Genomic DNA, 19,354 nt, shown 5'->3' on the forward strand with positions numbered 1-19,354 from the left:
ACTCTTTAGTATCCTCTGTCTCCTAACAACCTAACTGCATTCAAAAGCAATATCTCAAAAAGCCAGCATCAAAATAATTATATTGATATTTTTTGGGGGGCAATTTCATTTTTATTTGAAAGTGAGGTGATTACTACATGCAACACAGGTCCCCAGACTGGAATTGAACCTGTGGCGTTGCAATAATGTGGTACCACTTTGCTACCAAAGCTCTCCAACAACCAGCACTATTCAAGACACTGTATTTAATTGACAGCGGAAAGCCCAAAAAGCACAATAGCCTTTCATCAAAGTGAATCACCTCAACAATAGGAATGCAGCTAGGACTGATATACGAGGTTCAAGCTCTAATGTGGGACTGATTTGCCACAATGATACTACCTCAATAGGTCCAGTGTGTGAAAGCTTTTTTTGTGCACAGACTCAATTAAAAAAAACGTGGAATGCCATTCAAGTCACAAGCCAAGGCGTGATGGCTGGAATCCGCTAAACAGACATGGAAAGACAGCTGTGGAAGAGACAGATTAAGGAATAAAAAAAGCCAAGAAAGACTTACACAGAGAGAGTGGGCATATATAAAAAGATAAAGACCAGGGGGAAGAGAGACTGACAAATTAGAGACTGAGAAAAAAGAACAAGTGACAGAAAATCTATAGACTTGGAGCTGAGAGTGTGTGTGGCCCTTGTTGAAAGCGTCTTTGTACATAAAGGATAGAAAAGAGCTTTTTTTGATCTAAGTGAGTTGTGGCGATGTGGAAGGAGGCCTGAAGATTATGTTTGTTGCTGGAGTGCAGGAACTCCCTTTGCTTCGAAATGCTAAAAAAAAAAAAAACGACAGCATGATGCACATCCACTATTCCAAACAAACAGAAGTGAGGGGAAAGTCTGAGCGGGAGGACCTTTTTGCAAACCCAAATATCTGAACCTAAATGGAAAATAGATAATCCAGGTTAGGTTAATTGCGGACTACCTGTAGTTATGTGCCAGCTCTGTATAAGACAATGAAGTAAAAGATGGTATTTATTTCAATTTGCCAGAACAGCTCAACAGAGAATATTGAACCAATTGACCAAGTAAATATGATCCTTTTTTTCTCAAGTTGTGGAAATTGACGTTTGCCTACAATTCCAAAGTCAAGATATCATTTACTGTGATCTGGAAACTAACATGTCAGCATTGATTTATCCGGTTCTTTTCTCCAAATGAAATGCATTTTAGATGAGTATTGACTTCTGGGTTTCAATGACTGCACATGACTGTTTTGCAATCAGGTACACAGCGTGGCACACATGCAAATATACCATTTCTGCATTCATGTCACAGCTTCCGAGTGGTAAATTATTCATTATGTTGCTCGATGGTGGGAATGTCACATGAATGTATTGCTGCAGACAGACAAACACTGGGTCTCACAATGCCTATGGCCATTGTATGTATCCAACCTTGTAACAGTGAATGTATACAATTGACATTTGGAGTATGAGTGAAAATTCTGGATATTAGTTTGAGTTTAGCAAATTTGACAGTCTATCCTATTTTGTTTTTATTTTCAAAAGACCAATTCCATATGTATTATATTCGATTAGGAATTGTCATCTAACCCTTAATGTGCATTACGCTGTGTTGCAAATTGAACTCCTTTCACTGTATTCAATTAGCTTATACAACAACAACATAATTACCTTCCATCAACATAAACACCCACCAACCATCTGCACCAGCTCCACCGAACCAGCCAATGGCGTGAGGCCACGGGTTGCCGCTATTGGGTGATTTGGTAATCATCTCTGTGACAGCAGTTGGTGGGTGTACGAACCGATATAGCAACAAGGACAACAACCATTGTGACAGAAGTGAGTCACCTTCGGCATAAGTGTTCATGTGTGTGGGGCTGTGTGTATAACAAGGTGTTCTGATCGGAGGTGATCTTTTTGCTCTCTGATATGTTCTACCTACTTTATAATCTTCCTCTATGATCACAGCCCTGACACACTTTTCAGGGTGTGAATATGTTCCATTTTGCGCTGGTAAATATTACTGTTGCAACTAATTTGGGCTTGAATAACCCAATTTCAATGTTGTTGGTTTTTTTGGAAGTTCAAAAACCCTCTTTGTCTGTAGGATAAATATCATAGATTGTTTGTTTAATTGTGACAGACTATTTCTTTGCCAGGCACAGCGATTTACTGGCTCCTCTACTGGTTGCTTGGCTACTTTACATCGATGACAAAACTCCAGGAAGGGGCTGGGCCTGGCAAAAAAGATAGCCAAGCACAAAGCAAAAATCTATTCCTTTAACTGTAGAATTTCCTTTTTGTTACCCCCTTTTGCCAAACATATGTCAACATTTAAGAGCTACATTTTAACACCATCTCAATCAATTATTAATAAAAAGAAAACCAACACGATAAATAAATATTCAGTTACATTTTCACTGCAAGCAAACAAAAACTATATGAACATTTGATCCCAAAACTTCAGGACAAAAGTCATGATTACAGCAGCCAATACTTCAATCAATGTTTCCCACTGAGCCTCAATTTAGGATCAGCCATAAAGCCCTTCAAATGCAGCCCAAACAATTTATCAAATGAGTGGATTGAAAGAAAAGATACCTTCAACCATCACATCGATTCAACATTCAAGTCATTTTCCAAGTAAAATGGTCAAACATTCTCTGGTTTCAGCTTCTCCACTGGGAAGATTTGCCTCTTGTTTGTCTCTCATGTGATTTTAAACTGAACAAAAAACTATCAGATCCTCCAGATATTGTGATGTCATATTAAAAGTCTGTTTTCTTGTCTTTTTGTCATTGTTGATGTCCGAATTGTCAAATAATAAAGTATTTTTATATCTTAAACAATTAGGTTTTGAATTGTTTGACAGAAAGTAAGTAGATGTTCCTTTGGACTTTAGGAATTTGCACTTATAGGACATTTTATGCGAGTTGATCAACAATGAAAATAATCATTAGTTGCAGTCTTAATTAGTCTTATTTTAAATGCTTTAGCAACACTAATATGTGGTTCATTGAGCTGTGGTTTGCCATCTTAAAAAACAGTTGACCTTTAAAGGTACCTAATAAGCCATGCCAAGAGCACAACACATTTACTCTCATTGAGATCTCCCACTGGTGGTTCTTTACCTGTTGGGGCTGATTACACTTGACACTAGGTGACGTCAGCTGTGAAATAGACACATCTCCACCCGGGACCATTGATCTATGCTCAGCTACACTGATATCACCCATCTCCCCAATTAGCCTAGCTAATGAAGCGGGAGAAAAAAGTCTGGTTAAGAGTTACATAAGACATCAGTTCCACTACATAAGACACACTGACCAGCTTTGTTTACTGCCCTGCAAGGTCAACTATTAAGTGGAAAGCTTACATAGCTAAAACAATTACCTCCAGAAAAGGGGGTCTGCTGAGAAAAGGCTCTCTTTTAATTACTGGTCCATTAGACTGCTTTTACAAAGGGGATTGTGGGCAGTGTGGTTTCCTGTGGATAACTAAAGCAATGACATAACAAGAACTTAACATCTTGCGCAAAAGCCTATATCCTTAAAACATGGATGGTGTTTTTAGAAGGAGTGCATGTTGCATACAGCATTGTTAGAATTTCAGCTCAGCCAGTGGTGGTATCAGCTGGCTTAGCTATTACAACAGTTAACAGAGCAAAACATGTTGTTGACTATGGCATAGCATTAGTTCCAGCGCATTAGACACAATGACTATCAGTGTGACAGCGTCTCATTCACGAGCACACTCACTACGGAAGCATCCACATTTACAGCACAATGGTGTGCTTCATGTATGTAAAGCACAATCTCATTGACATTTTCCTGTAGACATGTTGCCTTACACAGCCTTTGTTCAAAAAAAGGGTTTAAAAAATGTGCATAGCCATGTCCTATTTCACAACACAATGGACTTATTAATGCATAACAAGAGTGGTACACATTAACATCCTACGGTAAAATTAGGTGGATTTCATAATAACTGAATACAAACACACACGCATGCATAGCAGTGTCCTACTCAACATGACAATAGGTCTTCACACACTTACTGTACATGATTCCATGAAATGAGAATGCTGCGGCATGAGCAATTTGGCCCATGTTTATGCATCTGCCTATATACAATGTGTCTTTCTTTACCACATTACTGCTTCAGTTTCTATGCCCACCTCGAGATCCCCAGGCATTAAAGATGCATTGAAAGAAAAGCAGGGCTGATTTTGAGGTAGTAAGTATGAGTCTTTGCCTAAATCTCTCCTCTCTGTTTTCTACTTGACGTCCTTTATTTATCCCCCCAAAATCTTCCCATGATTTACTTCTAAAACTGAAGCTGTAACTGTTGCTGACACAATAATGATAGCAATCAAAACAGTGAAAATAATGGGTTTAATTACTGTACTTACTGTTAAGGGTTTTGCTTAACCAGCAGGGATTAATTTCATTACCTCTGACTTCAAAGTTCCCGCAGCTTCTTTTGTATTCAGGGCCTACAACTACTTGGATGTCCTCATCTTATATCAGCAGTTTCTTTTCCAAATCACAGCTACAAAAATGTATTTGCTGTACCCACTGTCCACTACCTGCTCTGCATCAAACGTCAGACCAGCACTGCACAATATATATATATTTTTTTTTATGTCATTGCAATGTCAACTTGCAGCATAAACACACCAGATAAAAGAAAAATCGCATTAAGGGAATTTTTGAGTTTGTTAAAAAAAATATTAGTGGGGAACTGTACTTTAACATTGAATTATAATTCTTTCCACTTTGGTAACTTGTTCAGTTCAATATTTATTAAAAAATAGTTTTTGAAATGATTTCCTTTCAGTTTGTGAATTCAACAATTAATTTTCTAGCAGAAAATGCAAAGTAGCAGAAAGAAGGACGGAGTTTATTCAATATCTGTTCATTTATTGCACCTGACATTGTTATCGTTATACTCAATGTTTTAGTGTATCGCATATTATCCTCACACTGTGAACCCTTTTACTCACTAAATGTTATGGTCAACCTAATGAATGATTCAGGTAAAGAAATGTTATCCTCAGCACGTTGTTGCAAGCTAAACATATCTAGCTAATTGATTTGGCCAGAAACAAATTTCCAAATTAATGCAAAAGTTGATTAATATTTCATAACAGTTAGCCAAAATGCTCACCATATTAACCTTTTAGACCAATGTTGAATCTCAACTAGATGTCTCTGCAAATAAAAACTGTAGTTGTCCTGGACATTTTTTTTGACACTTCGTGTTATATTTGGCCATGTTTGTTTTTTGTTTAGTTGTTGTAGTTTTTTTGAGGGAGGGGGACAATCAACCTGCCATTTGCGGTTTCATTGTTAAACTTCTAGGTGGGATGTTCCTTTTGGTGTGGAAGACTCAAACAAACTGAAGACAGCACTTGTGTTCCTACTTGCAGACTGCACAAACAAACAGACCCTCCCTATTGTCTCGCCTGGCACCAGTTTCCATTGACACAGATGGAGATGGGAGAATGGAATACAAAGAGTGTCGGATACACCGGAAGTTGATTCCATGAGTTTATATCAGGACCATTCCTTCCTGCCTCAGTCCCTACGTTTTCCCCCATAAATCTCATGTACCTGCCCCATACATCTATTCATCTACCATCCAGCCATCCATCCATCCATCCTTCCTTTACACCAACTGCTTCCATTCATCACTCCCAGCCTCCATCTATCCATCAATGTTCTGTGTGGACTCTTACTACCATCTTAAAGCTCCCACCAACAGCCATCCATCCTTTCAATCCAGGCATTTGTCAGGCTGTCGCTGAAACCAGATCCTAGCTTGTATCATGACCTTTTACACACCTATTAACTTCTGAAATGTGACCTTTCAGCCATCCATCTTTTCGCCTACATTCATCCATCTATGCACCCACCCTGCTTGGATGTGAGTTTTCTGATTCCTTCTGAACTCTTATCAAGAATAACTTCTTTTTTTTTCCTGGTTGTTAATTTTACATGATCAATAGTAAAATTACCACTTACCAGCTGCATGCCACAGATGAAGGCCAAGGTGCACCTGCCACTACAGCACCCCATGGTGTCCTCTTTTCTCTCTCCCCGGTGATCCAGGTGGAGCAGAAACGCTGGGTAAAACTCCCAAATCCTCCAGCTGGACCTTCAAAATCCAAAAAAGCCCCCGGAGGGCCTGTCTGGTTGGCTGGCCGCCCAGGTAGAGGCTCTGGCAGCTCGGCCTCAGCGAACAGAGTGCAGCCCCTGTACTCACTGGAGCTCAGGGGAATAAAAGGCTACTACTTCATTCAAATGGGTGGGTTGCTGACACTTAAACAGATTGAAACGTGGTTCTCTGGATTTCCAACACACATTGGGTCAGGGATCAAAATGATGGAAAGGTTGGCCTTGGGATGAATCAAGTCCACAAATTGTTCTTGACATGTCCATGGAGCCAATTATATAGGAAGAGACAACACTCTGCAACTGTAGGCAGTTTGATAGTCAGCTTGTGTGATGTATTTTGAATGATCGGTCTAGAATTAAGTCAGGTTTCTGATCATGTGTGATCTTGACAATTAAAACTATGTTGATCAATGAGAAAGGGGTTACTGTGACTCTTCTACTGGAGTAGAAAGTGTACAATCACGTTGTGTAGTCGCATACCTGTCACAGTATTAGCATGGCACCTTACAGTAGCCACTTCCACAAACACTGTAAAAATCACTTGGAGATGGTGAGATTATATGGATGTATTCCCCAAATTAAAGGCTCTTTTGTTTGATAATCCGATTAAGCGCCACTCGGTTTTGGATCATTGAAACAGGCTAATTTGTTTCAGGGTGGAGAAAACAAGTGAAAGTGTTCCCTGCCTCCTCTCATGGAGCAGCTCCTCTCAGGGGAAGTACCGGGCTTGTCGCGGCAACATCCTCGCATTAACACCGTTCAAAAACACGTGGTTCTTTTTATCTCCAAAACCGCGGTTGTAATCCAGGATTTCGGCTTTTTTTTAAATCTGAAATTGGTGTTTTATCCACTCAAAACGGTGTTGCTAGTATGTTGTGGTATGTCTCCAGACAGTGGAAGCTTTTTTTCGGCGTCTCTGTTGGCTAACAAGTCCTCCGGTGCATCTCCCCGGCAGCTCCACAACAACCCCCGATCTGGTCAGCCGCTGGTCGGGTAAATCACTGCCTCCTCCGTAACAGTGAATACATCTCTACAACGTTAAAAAGACAGAAAAGCGTGTCCACATTTCGCATGGAGAGGGTGAGGATACAGGTCGAGGTAAGTGTCCAAACGTTACGTAAAGAGGTGGTGTGAGAGGGAAAACTGAGTTTGATGTCTCGGTGCTGTCTTCAAGGAGTGAAAACGGGAGACAATGGGAACCGGGATGGACCAACGGACCGAGAGAGACAGCCGCCAGGAGCGTCTCACGCCTGCCATCTGTCAAGTCAAAAAACACACAAAACCGAAGCTGTTCCGGTTGTTATTTTCAAAATATAACAAAACATATATTTGGTTTCAATGCTGTTTTCATTGATTGCCATTGGTGAATAACATACCAACTGTAGGTTTTTCTAAACAGTATGTAAGCAATACGAGGACAGAATCAAATGGAAGTATAGACAACAATAGAGCGATTATAGATGTGAAATACTTTACTTGCAACTGAAAAAGATAACGTTAAAAATACTGGAAATAAAAAATGTAATAAATGAATTTGATTCCATATAATTGGGTCCTGACAGGCTCCCATATTGTTTTAGGAGGTCTCTGGTCTTTATTTTCCAGTAAAGTTAAACAAGGATTCAAGATCATTATAATTGTTAACTGCTGATGTCCTGGTACATTTTCCTGTATTGTTTGTGTTCTTTTTGTTCAGTTCCCTTTAGGATTTGGTTGGTTTGAGTTAACACACTTCCAACACAAACAACATGTTGGTGTGTGTGAACGTGGTATTTGTTGTGCCTTGCTAAAAATCAAACGCTTTTCTTAGATTTCATAAGGAGTGCAAAGGAACTAAGAAGACTTACTCAAGTACTGTACTTAAGTACAATTTGGAGGTAATTTTACTTGAGTATTTGCATGTTTTGTAACTTTCTATCCCACTACAATTCAGAAGTAAATATGCTACTTTTACTCCACTACATTTATTTAATATTTGTATTTACTTTGCAAATTTGGATTAACTATATGAAATATAAATCAACACTTATAGTAGACTATAGTTACACCTGGAGTAAATTCTCTATCTACCCTGCAGTATACAAAGTAATTAAAACTAGCTTCACCTTTACCAGATTTGATAAACACTTTATTGCATCAATAACTAGAATCAGAACATTAATTGAATATTAGCCAATCTGCATAATGAGTATTTTTGGTACATTTTGATGATAATGCTTTTGAACTTTTAGTCAAGTAACATTTTGAATGCAGGACTTTAACTTGTAACAGCGTATTCCTCGACTCTGGAACTTATACTTTTACCTAAGTACAAGATCTGAGTACCACCTCTGGGGTTAAACTGACATTCAGTACACCCCAGTGCAAATTCATCAATTAAAATATAGTTGTCTAGTAGACTAGCCTTAATGACAAAAGGGATGTTGCTTAGTCTATGCTAAAAGCTTATTCCTCAAAACTAAATTAAGTAATATTGTTCATGCAAACTGATGATGGTTTTTCAACTACATATAAATAGCCTCTATAATTTGTGTTTGTTTTTTGGTCCAATATTTAAGCTTACATTTAGTTTAAACAAACATTTAGGCTACCTGTTGAGCTTGTATACGGAAACAGAAGTTAAACATCAGGTATGTTATTTTGTTTAAGTAAATGCATTATTTCTACCTTCCCTAAATACTTCAGTTTTATTTGAATTGTTTTACTTTTTTGTGCATTTATTTTGAAGGCTAATATGTCTTACTTCCGTTCCAGGTGTCGCTGCCTCCTGCCCACTTGATGCAGCTGATGTTCCGCTCGGCAGGGGAGCGGCGGGGCTCTTTTCACTCACTGAGACACACAAACATTGACAGAGAGAAATGTAGCTTTGGTCGGCGTGCAGCTGCTCAAAAACATGGCCTTCAACCATTACAATAAACGAGTCTCTTTTCCTCTATCTCTCTCTGCCTCCCTCTCTCTCCCTCTCAGTGGGGAGTCTTGTCTGATTTGTCAAGATTATAAATTCATCCCAATTTTTCTTTCACTTAATTGAAGGCTGAAGGGTTTCTTGATAACCTGCTATTAAATCTCAATGTCTTAAGAGAAAAGGGGAGGACAGTCTTTAAAAATTTCATGTAGCATATTAAAATTGCTCACATCTATCCATCAATTATTGGAAAGAGCCTTGGGTTAATACTTCATAGCGTGATTGCCTCTTTTATGAATGACACTTAATTTAGCTCAGTAGCTCTGTTATGTTCCCACAGCGGCTGGAGTTCAGTGAAGGCCTCGCGGCTGCAGCCTACAGCCACATTAGGCAGCAAAATGCTCCTGAAAGCAAGCAATTAAAAGTGAGGAATCTGTGTGTTTATCTGTGTGTGTCTGTGTGTGTGTGAGTGTGTTGTAGGGTCAGTTGTGCCACGCCTATGAAATGGGCAGCAGTTTAAACAGACACAGAGGTGTAGAGGCTATCACTGCTTTAGCTATACAGCATAATGGCCTGCTTTCCCCTCACCATCAATCTCTGTCACAGTCTATCCCTCCCACACACACTGGAAAACAACACACACAAACAAATGCACATACACACACACACAGTCGAACCACACGCAGTGGGACAGGAGTTTAATTATGCTGCTAATCTTGAGTGACAGTGGCATGTATAATGGCTGATTCCCCAGGGGCCATGTGTCAAAGCATCCACCCATTCATCCAACCATCACTTCTATTTATCATCTTACCTATTAGTCATCCACCCATATGCCCATGTTTCCACTCAACTTTCAATTTTTTTATCCTCAACATCCATTCATCTGTCTTTTTATATCTCTTCCCGCTCCGCATCTTTATTTCTGTCCCCGTCTTTGTCATCTATGTAGCCTTTGTAATAGTCAGCCTCTCTTATTTTCTTCGTCACACATCATCTGCTCATAGCAAAGGTGACTGACCGATCCAATTTGGCCTGCAACCCGGGGCTACACTGGGACCACGACCTCGGTTCAACTGAGGGTTAGGCCCCTGATGCTCAGAAGTTAATATATCAAACTCATCTCATCTGTGTAAGAGTACATATAAAGATATATGAGCTCTCCAGTACTGAAAGAAAATCTGACAGAAAATTAATCAGCAACAATTTTGTTTTGTTTGTTACATTGTTAATGTATTTTTTGGGATATAATATTTAAATACCCATGGTCTAGAATCTGAAAGGAATATTTTATTATAAACAATGAAACATCTTTGTGTTTGGGACTGTTTGGATAAAACAAAACACATCTGGGATCTCGATGAACACCTGCCTGAACTGCCTGCTTGCTGTTAACCTGTGTTTTTTTTTGTTAATACATACAATGGTTGGCACGCTACCACTTCTCATTGTCCGTTTGTCCACTGCAACATCCAGCCGCTAATGGGCCAGCCTCACAAATGGGATCTTGTAAAGAGAATTTTTCACAACATTTTGACATCTTAAAAAATAAATAATTTATAGTTTGTTTGCTTTATGTTGAAAATAATCGGTAGTTGGTCATTTGTAGACCATATTATCAAAGGTTCTTTTTAATGACACATTGCTTTTAAATTGACAAGCAGGAAAGTCATGTATGAGCTTGATTAAAATAGTAGTTTGTGAATTGGATACACTTCATATATTTATCATTTGTATTTGATATCTTTACAATCCTTGCTTTTCACTATTAATTTAACACAGATTCCTATGCCTCATTGCTTTCCACTACACATAAATTGGTAACAAATAAATTCTCCCGATTGGTATCACTGGGTTTTAATACATAACTGCTGTGGTAGCAGTGCATCATGGTAGACAACCATAAATAAAAAACAAAAAAAGACTAGAGTTTCAATTGGAAAGCATATCCTGTGCCTTGGAAACAGCCATTGACAAAAAAAAAAAAAACCTCAGCACAAGGTCAACCCATTTCCCATTATAACAAGATCTGCTGCACGATAGCTGCCCACTGCTCCTAGTACTAGGATGGGTTAAATGCAGAGGACTAATTTCACTGTGTGTGCTCTGCTGTGTGCATGCATGTGACAAATAAAGAGGGTTTCATCCTCCGATTCTTGGAGCTGTCCAGCTGTCATGGACTAGTATATGTTCAAAATGACAAAGATTTTTAGCATTTCTGGTCCATGTTGGCCTAAGAGTCAAATTAAAAATCAAAGCGAAAGAGGTAATGCTATCTTTCGTAAAGTGACATTAATTAAAAACTGTATTCCTGGAGATCAGCAGTAATCTGTACCAAGAAAGAATTCAAATGCATTGAAAAGACCCATTTTTATGTTGATTTGAAAGGTTTGCCAACATATGCTGCTTACCTGTCAAGTCAATAAAGAATGAAAGCGACAAAGAGAGAATCTTCCTCCTGCCAGATAGTGAGTGTGTGAGTATGTGTTTCTTACTTTATCTGTCCCGACCAGATGTCACCAGATGCCTGCTGCTGCCAGCCTATCTCAGCCCACACACACGAAAATACATAAGGAAAACACTCAGACCTTCTGCCACTCATGACATGCTATATCTCCTACACATCATCCTATTTGAAAACTATCTTTAACTGCGGACCCCGGTAGCTATGAATGTGAAATATCAGTTGCAGTGCCTGAGCCAGTGAAGAGGAAACACACATCACCAAAAAACATGAGGATGGACATAATTAAGGTACAATTTGACATGGAAAGGAAGAGAAAGCAAGGGGTAGATGTTTTTTTGGTGGGGCCACTTAAAGGAAATAGGTAACATAACATAACTTCTAAAAATAATACTTCCATTTAAATTGATATGGTGAACTTTTTAGGCATCAAGCATTTGAATCGTGTTCCTAGATGCCTGTCAAACTAAGATCCTACAATATTAAATCTACGTTAAGCTCTGATTTTGGGCTCCACCGATTACTGAATGTTTTTTAGCTGTCATCTTTTTCTCTTAAAGTTATCTGTTGTTGGGCAGGTAGCATATCAGGGATTTGGGGGAAAACAACTGGCTTTCAGGGCTGAAAATGACTCTGATGTGAGCTGTGATTATCAAAGTTGACAAAAAACTGTAAAGTATCCCTTAAGTGCTCTAGTAGTTTGACCTGGACAATCGATGATGGCACAGTTCAAGGCAGCTTGTGATTGAATTGATGTCGATTGTCTCAGTAGCTCCAAGTGTTCACAATACTATAAACTTTTAGGGAACATTCAAACGTCTTTTATTTATTTATAGGGATTATTCGTTAGGTTAAGTTAAGGAGTTTGGGGGAAAGCTCTATCGTTTTCGGCACAGTGTCAGCAAGATGTGGGGAAAGATATCAGACAGTCAAGAAGATACAGATACCTGTCAAAATCTGAGTTGCGGTGGATATGTCAATCACATTAACACAGTATGGACCGATCTGACAACATAGAATTCACTCTGAAGAATAAAGCATTATTATGAAGGAGACTCAGATCAAACATGGAGCTGTTTGCAAAATGGAGGTTGAGGTCAGAAATCCCCATAAAACATAGCAAATGTTTCTTAACCTCTTGATGTGCAGCAAGAAAGCACCTTTGGCACAAGGGTGGTTCAGGCCGACTCAGTGTTCAGCATCACTCACTTTGAGAATGTTGCGTCACTGACTGTATTGATGTTGCCAGACAGGAATCCACAGGCACCAATACTAATTTTCTGTAGATGCAACGTGAAAACAACATGAATTCTAAGGGTTATTAAACACAACTCACCATGTGTGGATGAACATTTTCTGACCATGGAGGCCTAGGGATTTGAGACCCCTTTTCTATTCACAGCTGATACTATATGAGATGTCAATTTCACCGGGATATATTGAACAGTTTGCAAGGTCAAATATAACAGATCAAAGTTTAACAAATACATAATTTTCCTGCTATACACATCCATGTTACCTTGAGTTTCCATCACACAATACCAACAAAAATCTGTGCTCTCAGGCTTCACAACAGATTTGCACCTGTAGGAATATCAAAGGTATCATTGCACTTAGTGTCATTGTAATGAATGAAAATGTACAGGCACAAAATATACACATTTTCCCACAACTTTGATTTCCACATTTCTGAAATGTCATTAACATCCCATTTAAAGAATTTTAACCTACAATGATTGTGAAACATTGCTTCAGGCTTTGTGAAATGATTGTCATTCATTTCCCAATTACAATTACTTCATATGCCTACAAGCGATGCACCAACCAAGGTATCTTTGCCCCTACTGTATAATTATTTTAGTACAGGGTGATTACACATCCTAAGCATCCAGCTTTTTCTTTTCCTTCCACAACCAACTGTGCTTTTACAAGACTTTGTAACTGTGAGTGAGGGGTCTTTTCTTTCCAGGAATCTAAAATTGGATTTTGTTGGACTTTGCAAATTGAGCACAGGGTGACATTTTTTAGTCCACTTAAAATAATGTCCCTGAACATTTTATTCAACTTGTTCAAGGTAAACAAGTACATGAAAACACAAAAGGAAAAGCAAAAAGCAACACTTTGCCAAACTGCTTCCTTCAGAAATCCATTTTAATCTCAATATCTTAATTTGGGTCTGCAACAAATGAATTATGGGTTAGTACAGAGCAGGTTACCAAAATATTCAGAATGTGAGTGCATGTGAGAGTGTGTTTTGCTTCTACCGTTTGGATGCAGACATTTGTGCCGTGAATCACACACTAATTCCGTTTTATTTGTGCTCCTTGTCTCAGAAAGCGTTTTTCCTTTTTAATAGGCTTGCCTCAAGTGAGTGTGTGTGTACTCAGTCGTGTGTGTGTGTGTGTGTGTGTGTGTGTGTGTGTGTGTGTGTGTGTGTGTGTGTGTGTGTGTGTGTGTGTGTGTGCCTAGAGGCAGAACTGTGAGTGCTATTAGACCTGGATATTGCAGCAGTAGCTCACAGGAGCTCAATACAATTCAGTGTGTTTGTCATATTTATCAAGAGCAGGGTCTAAGTGCATGAGGTAAATCACAACAAGCTTTAAGTCTCATTATGGAATCCTGCCTCAGGTCATTTTATATACAATACATTTAATTCAGCTGCTTCTATGGGCTCTTTTTCTCCTTAAGAAATATTTATTTAAGGACAGCCTTTCCTTATATCATCCAATTTTGTTAGATGATGTCTGCACTTTAGGTCAAAGCAGAAATATTGCTAACCCTCTTATCATGTGTCCCGGTTCTGCATCGTTAGACATTAACTTCCCCTGTAAATACATTGAAAGCACTGAATTATCCCCACATGGATAAAAGCTATTGCCTCGATGAATCACAGTAATTTCACCTTTCAGGAGATTCCTCTCTAAGGGAACATGCATGTCCTGAAATGCTTGCAAATGGAAAAACCTACATGTATTTGGTGTGCTTTTAAACAAGTGTTAGTTTTCTTAAGGGTAATTGTATTTTAAATCAAAACACAGAAACAACTGTGATCCCTCTCTCTCTTCATGCAACGTCATTCATATTTGATGCTTTTTGAGTGTATTTTAACCCCTTTATTTGATGTGAAGGCTCTAACTACAACCCTCACAACCAACCACACATCTTAGTAAGTAATGGTTATTTTTATTTTGAACACACAAACTGACTTATTTTACTTGATCGAGTGTATCTTGTTAAATGTAGTTATTTAAATGTTAAAGTATTCATCAAACTGTCAGTGTCTTGCAGCTCACCTTCCTCCAGGCAAAAGGCTGAGCTACTGAATCACACCTGCCTATATAGATGTGCCTGCCTGATTGGACTGTGCCATTCCCTTAAAACCCAAGGGGTGTTACCAGAGCTTCTCCATCCAATGTTTGTGTGGTCCTTGGTTGAAGGAGCACTCAACATGCTTGTTTTTCTTTGTCCAATAACCTTTTATTACATCTCAATTGATTTTGTGAACCATCCTTAAACCTGGATATAAAAATCAAGGTTTGTGTGGACTATCTCTTTAGAAGTATAAATCCTATTTCCAATGAAACCTGTGGACAGTGTGGCCTGTGGTTTACAAGGATGGTCAGATGTATCTCTTACATATTGAATGTAAAGTTATGTTTGGAGTAATTATTAATGTTAATAGAATTATTCATTCACAATTCAAATATATTCAGAAATAGCCCTTGTATATTGGACATTGATAAAATATTACAGCACCAAGGACGTGGTTTCTGTGAATAAGAACAAAGGTTACTGTGAGAGTTTATCTAATGTATTTTTTAGACATGCCTTCTTTAAAATGAAACTTTGTGAGTCTCACTCCTGGCTCTGTGATTAGACACTCAGACAGACATAATTTTATTCTAATTAAGACAATGTAAACTGGGACATTTCCAAAGTTAGTCAATTGGGGCAGGGTGTCTACAACTCCAGTCTTTCATCTTGTAATGAAGCAGAAAAGGACTAGTGTAAGACAGAGAGATTGGAGCAAAGACAGACCAGACAAATGAATAAGCTTAGCAACAGTTCAAGGCAAAAAAAATCAACAAAGAGAGACAGAAGAAAACTATAACATTAGCCTACATACATTGTAACTGCAGAGAGAAAGTAAGTAGGCGGTAGAAGCAACGAACAGAAAGAGGCTGATGAGAGCAGAGAGACAGACAGAGAAGAGGATAAAGATGTAGAAAAGAGGATATTGATCGGTTAAAAATGCATGAGGTGTCTGGTGTGCATCTCATTACTAGTGCCCTGTGACCAGACAGTCTGAAAAGAGAGCATCGTCTTCTTGAATAACTGCGCTGAATAGATCTTTTTATATCTTTTCCTGCTAGTCAGTGAGTCGGTCAGTCTACGCCAGGACCAGGAAATGGAAACACAATTAACAATTCCTGCTGTTTCTTTTCAATTCCTTACGCAATCTCAAATTAAATCTTTAAGACAGACTGCATAATATTTAGTAGGTATAACGTTATGATGTTTTCATAGAGGTGTACCATGCTACTTGTTGAAAGCTCTTGTACAATTGCAGCTTATGTCACTGGTTTTGTAGGTCATAAACTAAAATGCTCTACTTGAAACCAGACCACATCTGACTTGTTGATACTGCACCCAAAGCAATGATTGTTTGATGTCATAGAGAGGCACATTTACGAAGAAATTGGCTAAAAAACAAACAAAACAGTTAATGCAATGGGGCCATGTTAATTTAAACCATGCTAGGTAAATAGCCAAGGCTAGCCATGGCTAGAGCTAAATGTGTTTCCATTGATTCAAACATTACTGATTTTGACTTTAATTTTACCAATAATGTTTTAGTTATCATCTGACAATTTAGGTAGCAGCTACATTTTTCTCATGGTGAATTAAAACATTAGAAGTAGCTATGCTATAATATATGCTAGTTCACCTAGCTTAGCCGAGTAGCAAAACCTCCCAGCTGTAGATTTTTGTGGAATTCAGTGTGGTGAGTGTGGTTTTAGATCACATATCGCTACTTAAATGTAACGCATCTTAAATTAAAAGGCTATGTTACATTATTTTCGTGGTAAATATTACCAAGATATTATGAAGTTGTTTGCTAATAGTGTTCCCCAGCCCCTTATACAGTGTACAGTTTTCAGGTTTTGTTTTCTAGTTCATTCATTAAGTAATATGAAAAAAAAGAACATCATGTTAAAACGGACCTCATCGTTATTTACTCTAATCAGTCAGTGTATATGTAATATTAGTCCCTGAGCTCTATTTGTTCTTGACACTGTGACTTTAATTTCCACGTCCTCCCTGCTCTCTGCTGTCTTTCCATCTGGCTGGCGTTCCTCTGCCAAAACTGTGATTGCAAGTGTGTGTGTGTGTGTGTGTGTGTGTGTGTGTGTGTGTGTGTGTGTGTGTGTGTGTGTGTGTGTGTGTGTGTGTGTGTGTGTGTGTGTGTGTGTGTGTGTTTACTGTATACTGTCCAATACGTTTCCAGGTCTGTGAACTTGTATCAAGACACAGCATGGTTTGGCGTCTGTGACCAGCAAATGCCAGTGTGATGGAAAGACCCGACGACCGGCAGATCAGAGTCAAGATGAGAGGAATATCACTTCCTGGCTGAGCCACAGAGCCAAAATGACTACTGAAGGCACATGGGCCACTCAGGTACGTCTGCACACATCCAACTGGCCTGCATTCCCATCAGTGTGTTTCCTGTGAAGTTGTTCACAGCCAAATTTGTTTGTTCATGCTGGCATTGCAAACAAAGAGAAGAGCCAGAAAAAGGCCTTTTACATTTCCTCAGCCAGAAATTTGTATATGAAAATCCTCAAAGAGAGCTATGTGTGCATACACTCATTAAAGTCTGATATAATTGAATTACATTTGTTTAACTGAAATGTTTAATAAATGTGTTTCAGATGTTCCCCTTTCCTAAAGACATTAACAGTAAGTTCAGGTTCAGAGTTTGCTCAGTTTCCTGCTTATTTCACATTTTTACTATGTGAAATAAGCAGGAAACTGTGGATATTCATTTAAATTCAATAGTATTGTATTATATATTATCACATTTTCACTCTAACACGGATTTTAAAAGCTGCAGGCCACTTGGATTTAGCAGATTTCATACTAATACATACGTCAACTCGACTAGTTGACATAATTATCTGAAACAGCAAGAATATTTTCCAAGCAAGCACATATAGCCCATGAATAGTGGTGTGTGTGTGTGTGTGTGTGTGTGTGTGTGTGTGTGTGTGTGTGTGTGTGTGTGTGTGTGTGTGTGTGTGTGTGTGTGTGTGTGTGTGTGTGTGTGTGTGTGTGTGTGTGTGTGTGTGTGTGTGTGTGTGTGTGTGTGTCTTTGTGTGTGTGTGTGTGTGTGTGTGTGTGTGTATATGTCTTATCCCATCAGTAGTATAGCTGTGGGCTGGTTTACATTTACATAATGAAGTCAATAACGCTGGCCTCCTGGGAGAGAGCATGGTGACATCATTACTAATTTATTACGAAGAGGTGAGTGTGTTCATGTGTGCGGCTTTGGGGACGGAGAAAAAAATGGCCCTGGACAGTATGAGGTTAAAGAAAGGGATAAATTCAAGAGGTGAAAAGAGAAAAGGAAGAGATCAAAATATATAGGGAAGAAAGAAAGTGAAATTAAAACAGGGAAAGAAGGAAGAAAGAGGGAGAGTGGACCAAGAGTTAAGAGGGAAAGAAGGACAGTGGTGGAGGTACAAGGTGAGAGAAAACAGGAAGACAAAACAGTGAGTGTAGCTGAAGGAGTCACGCAGTAATGAAGACGCAGAGAGAATTACGGAGAGACAGAGATGAATGTTTGAAGTGTGACTGTTGTCTTCTTCACTTGGGTTTTAATCAAAGAATCTGTGCCCTCGCTGGCCTCTGCTGCTTCAATGCCTGGGGCTGTCTGCACGTCCAAAACAGGCAGCTGTAGCTCTGCTAGCAGCTTCAATAACACCAAGTGTACCCAAAATACATTTAGTGTTGAAGACATAAAAAGTGGCATTTTAAGTCCATACCAAACTGATGGATGAAGTATTTCAAAAATTCTCAAGTCCTGAATTCAAAACCTAAGGTAAATCAAATGATGTTATTTTACCACAAATAAATATATGTGATATGTTCACAGTATTTCACCATGACACAAAATGTTTTGGATTAATATGACTGCTGCATTACTTTCTGTAGATGTTGTTGTGTAGTGTTATGTTACAGCAATGCAGCGTATTGTATTATATTATTCTCTGATGTCCTGTAAAAATCGCATTCAAGTTTTCAAGGTTTTATTTGTCATATGCACAGCATATACAACGTATGTGTTGGCAATGAAAATCTTATATCCCATGCTCCTCCAACAACTCACATACATGGTGCAAATAAGATAAATAAAATAGTGCAAAAAGAGAGAAGAATATTTACAATAACAACAATAAAGATTTGAGGATGTGAAATATATACATATGTGGAATACATTGAAAGTATTTAAATACTTTACACTGTTGAATGAGGAGGTATGGACAGATGCATATATTACGTATAACAGATGTATATGGCAGATATGTATAATATATAGATATGTGTACTATAAACAGATATGTATGGCAGATGTGTATAATATATATATATATATATATATATATATATGTATGTGTGTACTATAAACAGATGTGAGTAGACATTCACAGAGCTCAGGAGTTCAGCAGTCTTATAGCATGTGGTATAAAACTGTCTCTGAGTCTGGTGGTCTTGGTCCGGATGCTGCGGT

General features: G+C 38.6%; 1 protein-coding gene and 1 long non-coding RNA gene across 3 annotated transcripts in view; one reads left to right on the plus strand and one right to left on the minus strand.

Moving 5' to 3' along the window:
- nkain2 (sodium/potassium transporting ATPase interacting 2) overlaps window positions 1-7,449 on the minus strand; it is an 80,081-nt gene extending 72,632 nt beyond the window's left edge. For both annotated transcript variants that reach the window (XM_063901786.1, XM_063901787.1), the window contains exon 1: window positions 6,041-7,449. In XM_063901786.1, coding sequence (XP_063757856.1) covers window positions 6,041-6,094 — 54 coding nt within the window. In that variant the 5' untranslated portion in view covers window positions 6,095-7,449. The remainder of the gene's footprint in view (window positions 1-6,040) is intronic.
- LOC134876709 (uncharacterized) lies at window positions 6,893-9,037 on the plus strand. The gene is made up of 3 exons (XR_010167488.1): window positions 6,893-7,291; window positions 7,368-7,489; window positions 8,948-9,037. It is a non-coding gene; the product is annotated as an uncharacterized LOC134876709 (long non-coding RNA).
- The last annotated feature ends 10,317 nt before the right edge of the window (window positions 9,038-19,354 follow it).

This window comes from Eleginops maclovinus, chromosome 15 (genome assembly GCF_036324505.1).
Source record: "Eleginops maclovinus isolate JMC-PN-2008 ecotype Puerto Natales chromosome 15, JC_Emac_rtc_rv5, whole genome shotgun sequence".
Taxonomy (NCBI): Eukaryota; Metazoa; Chordata; class Actinopteri; order Perciformes; family Eleginopidae; genus Eleginops; species Eleginops maclovinus.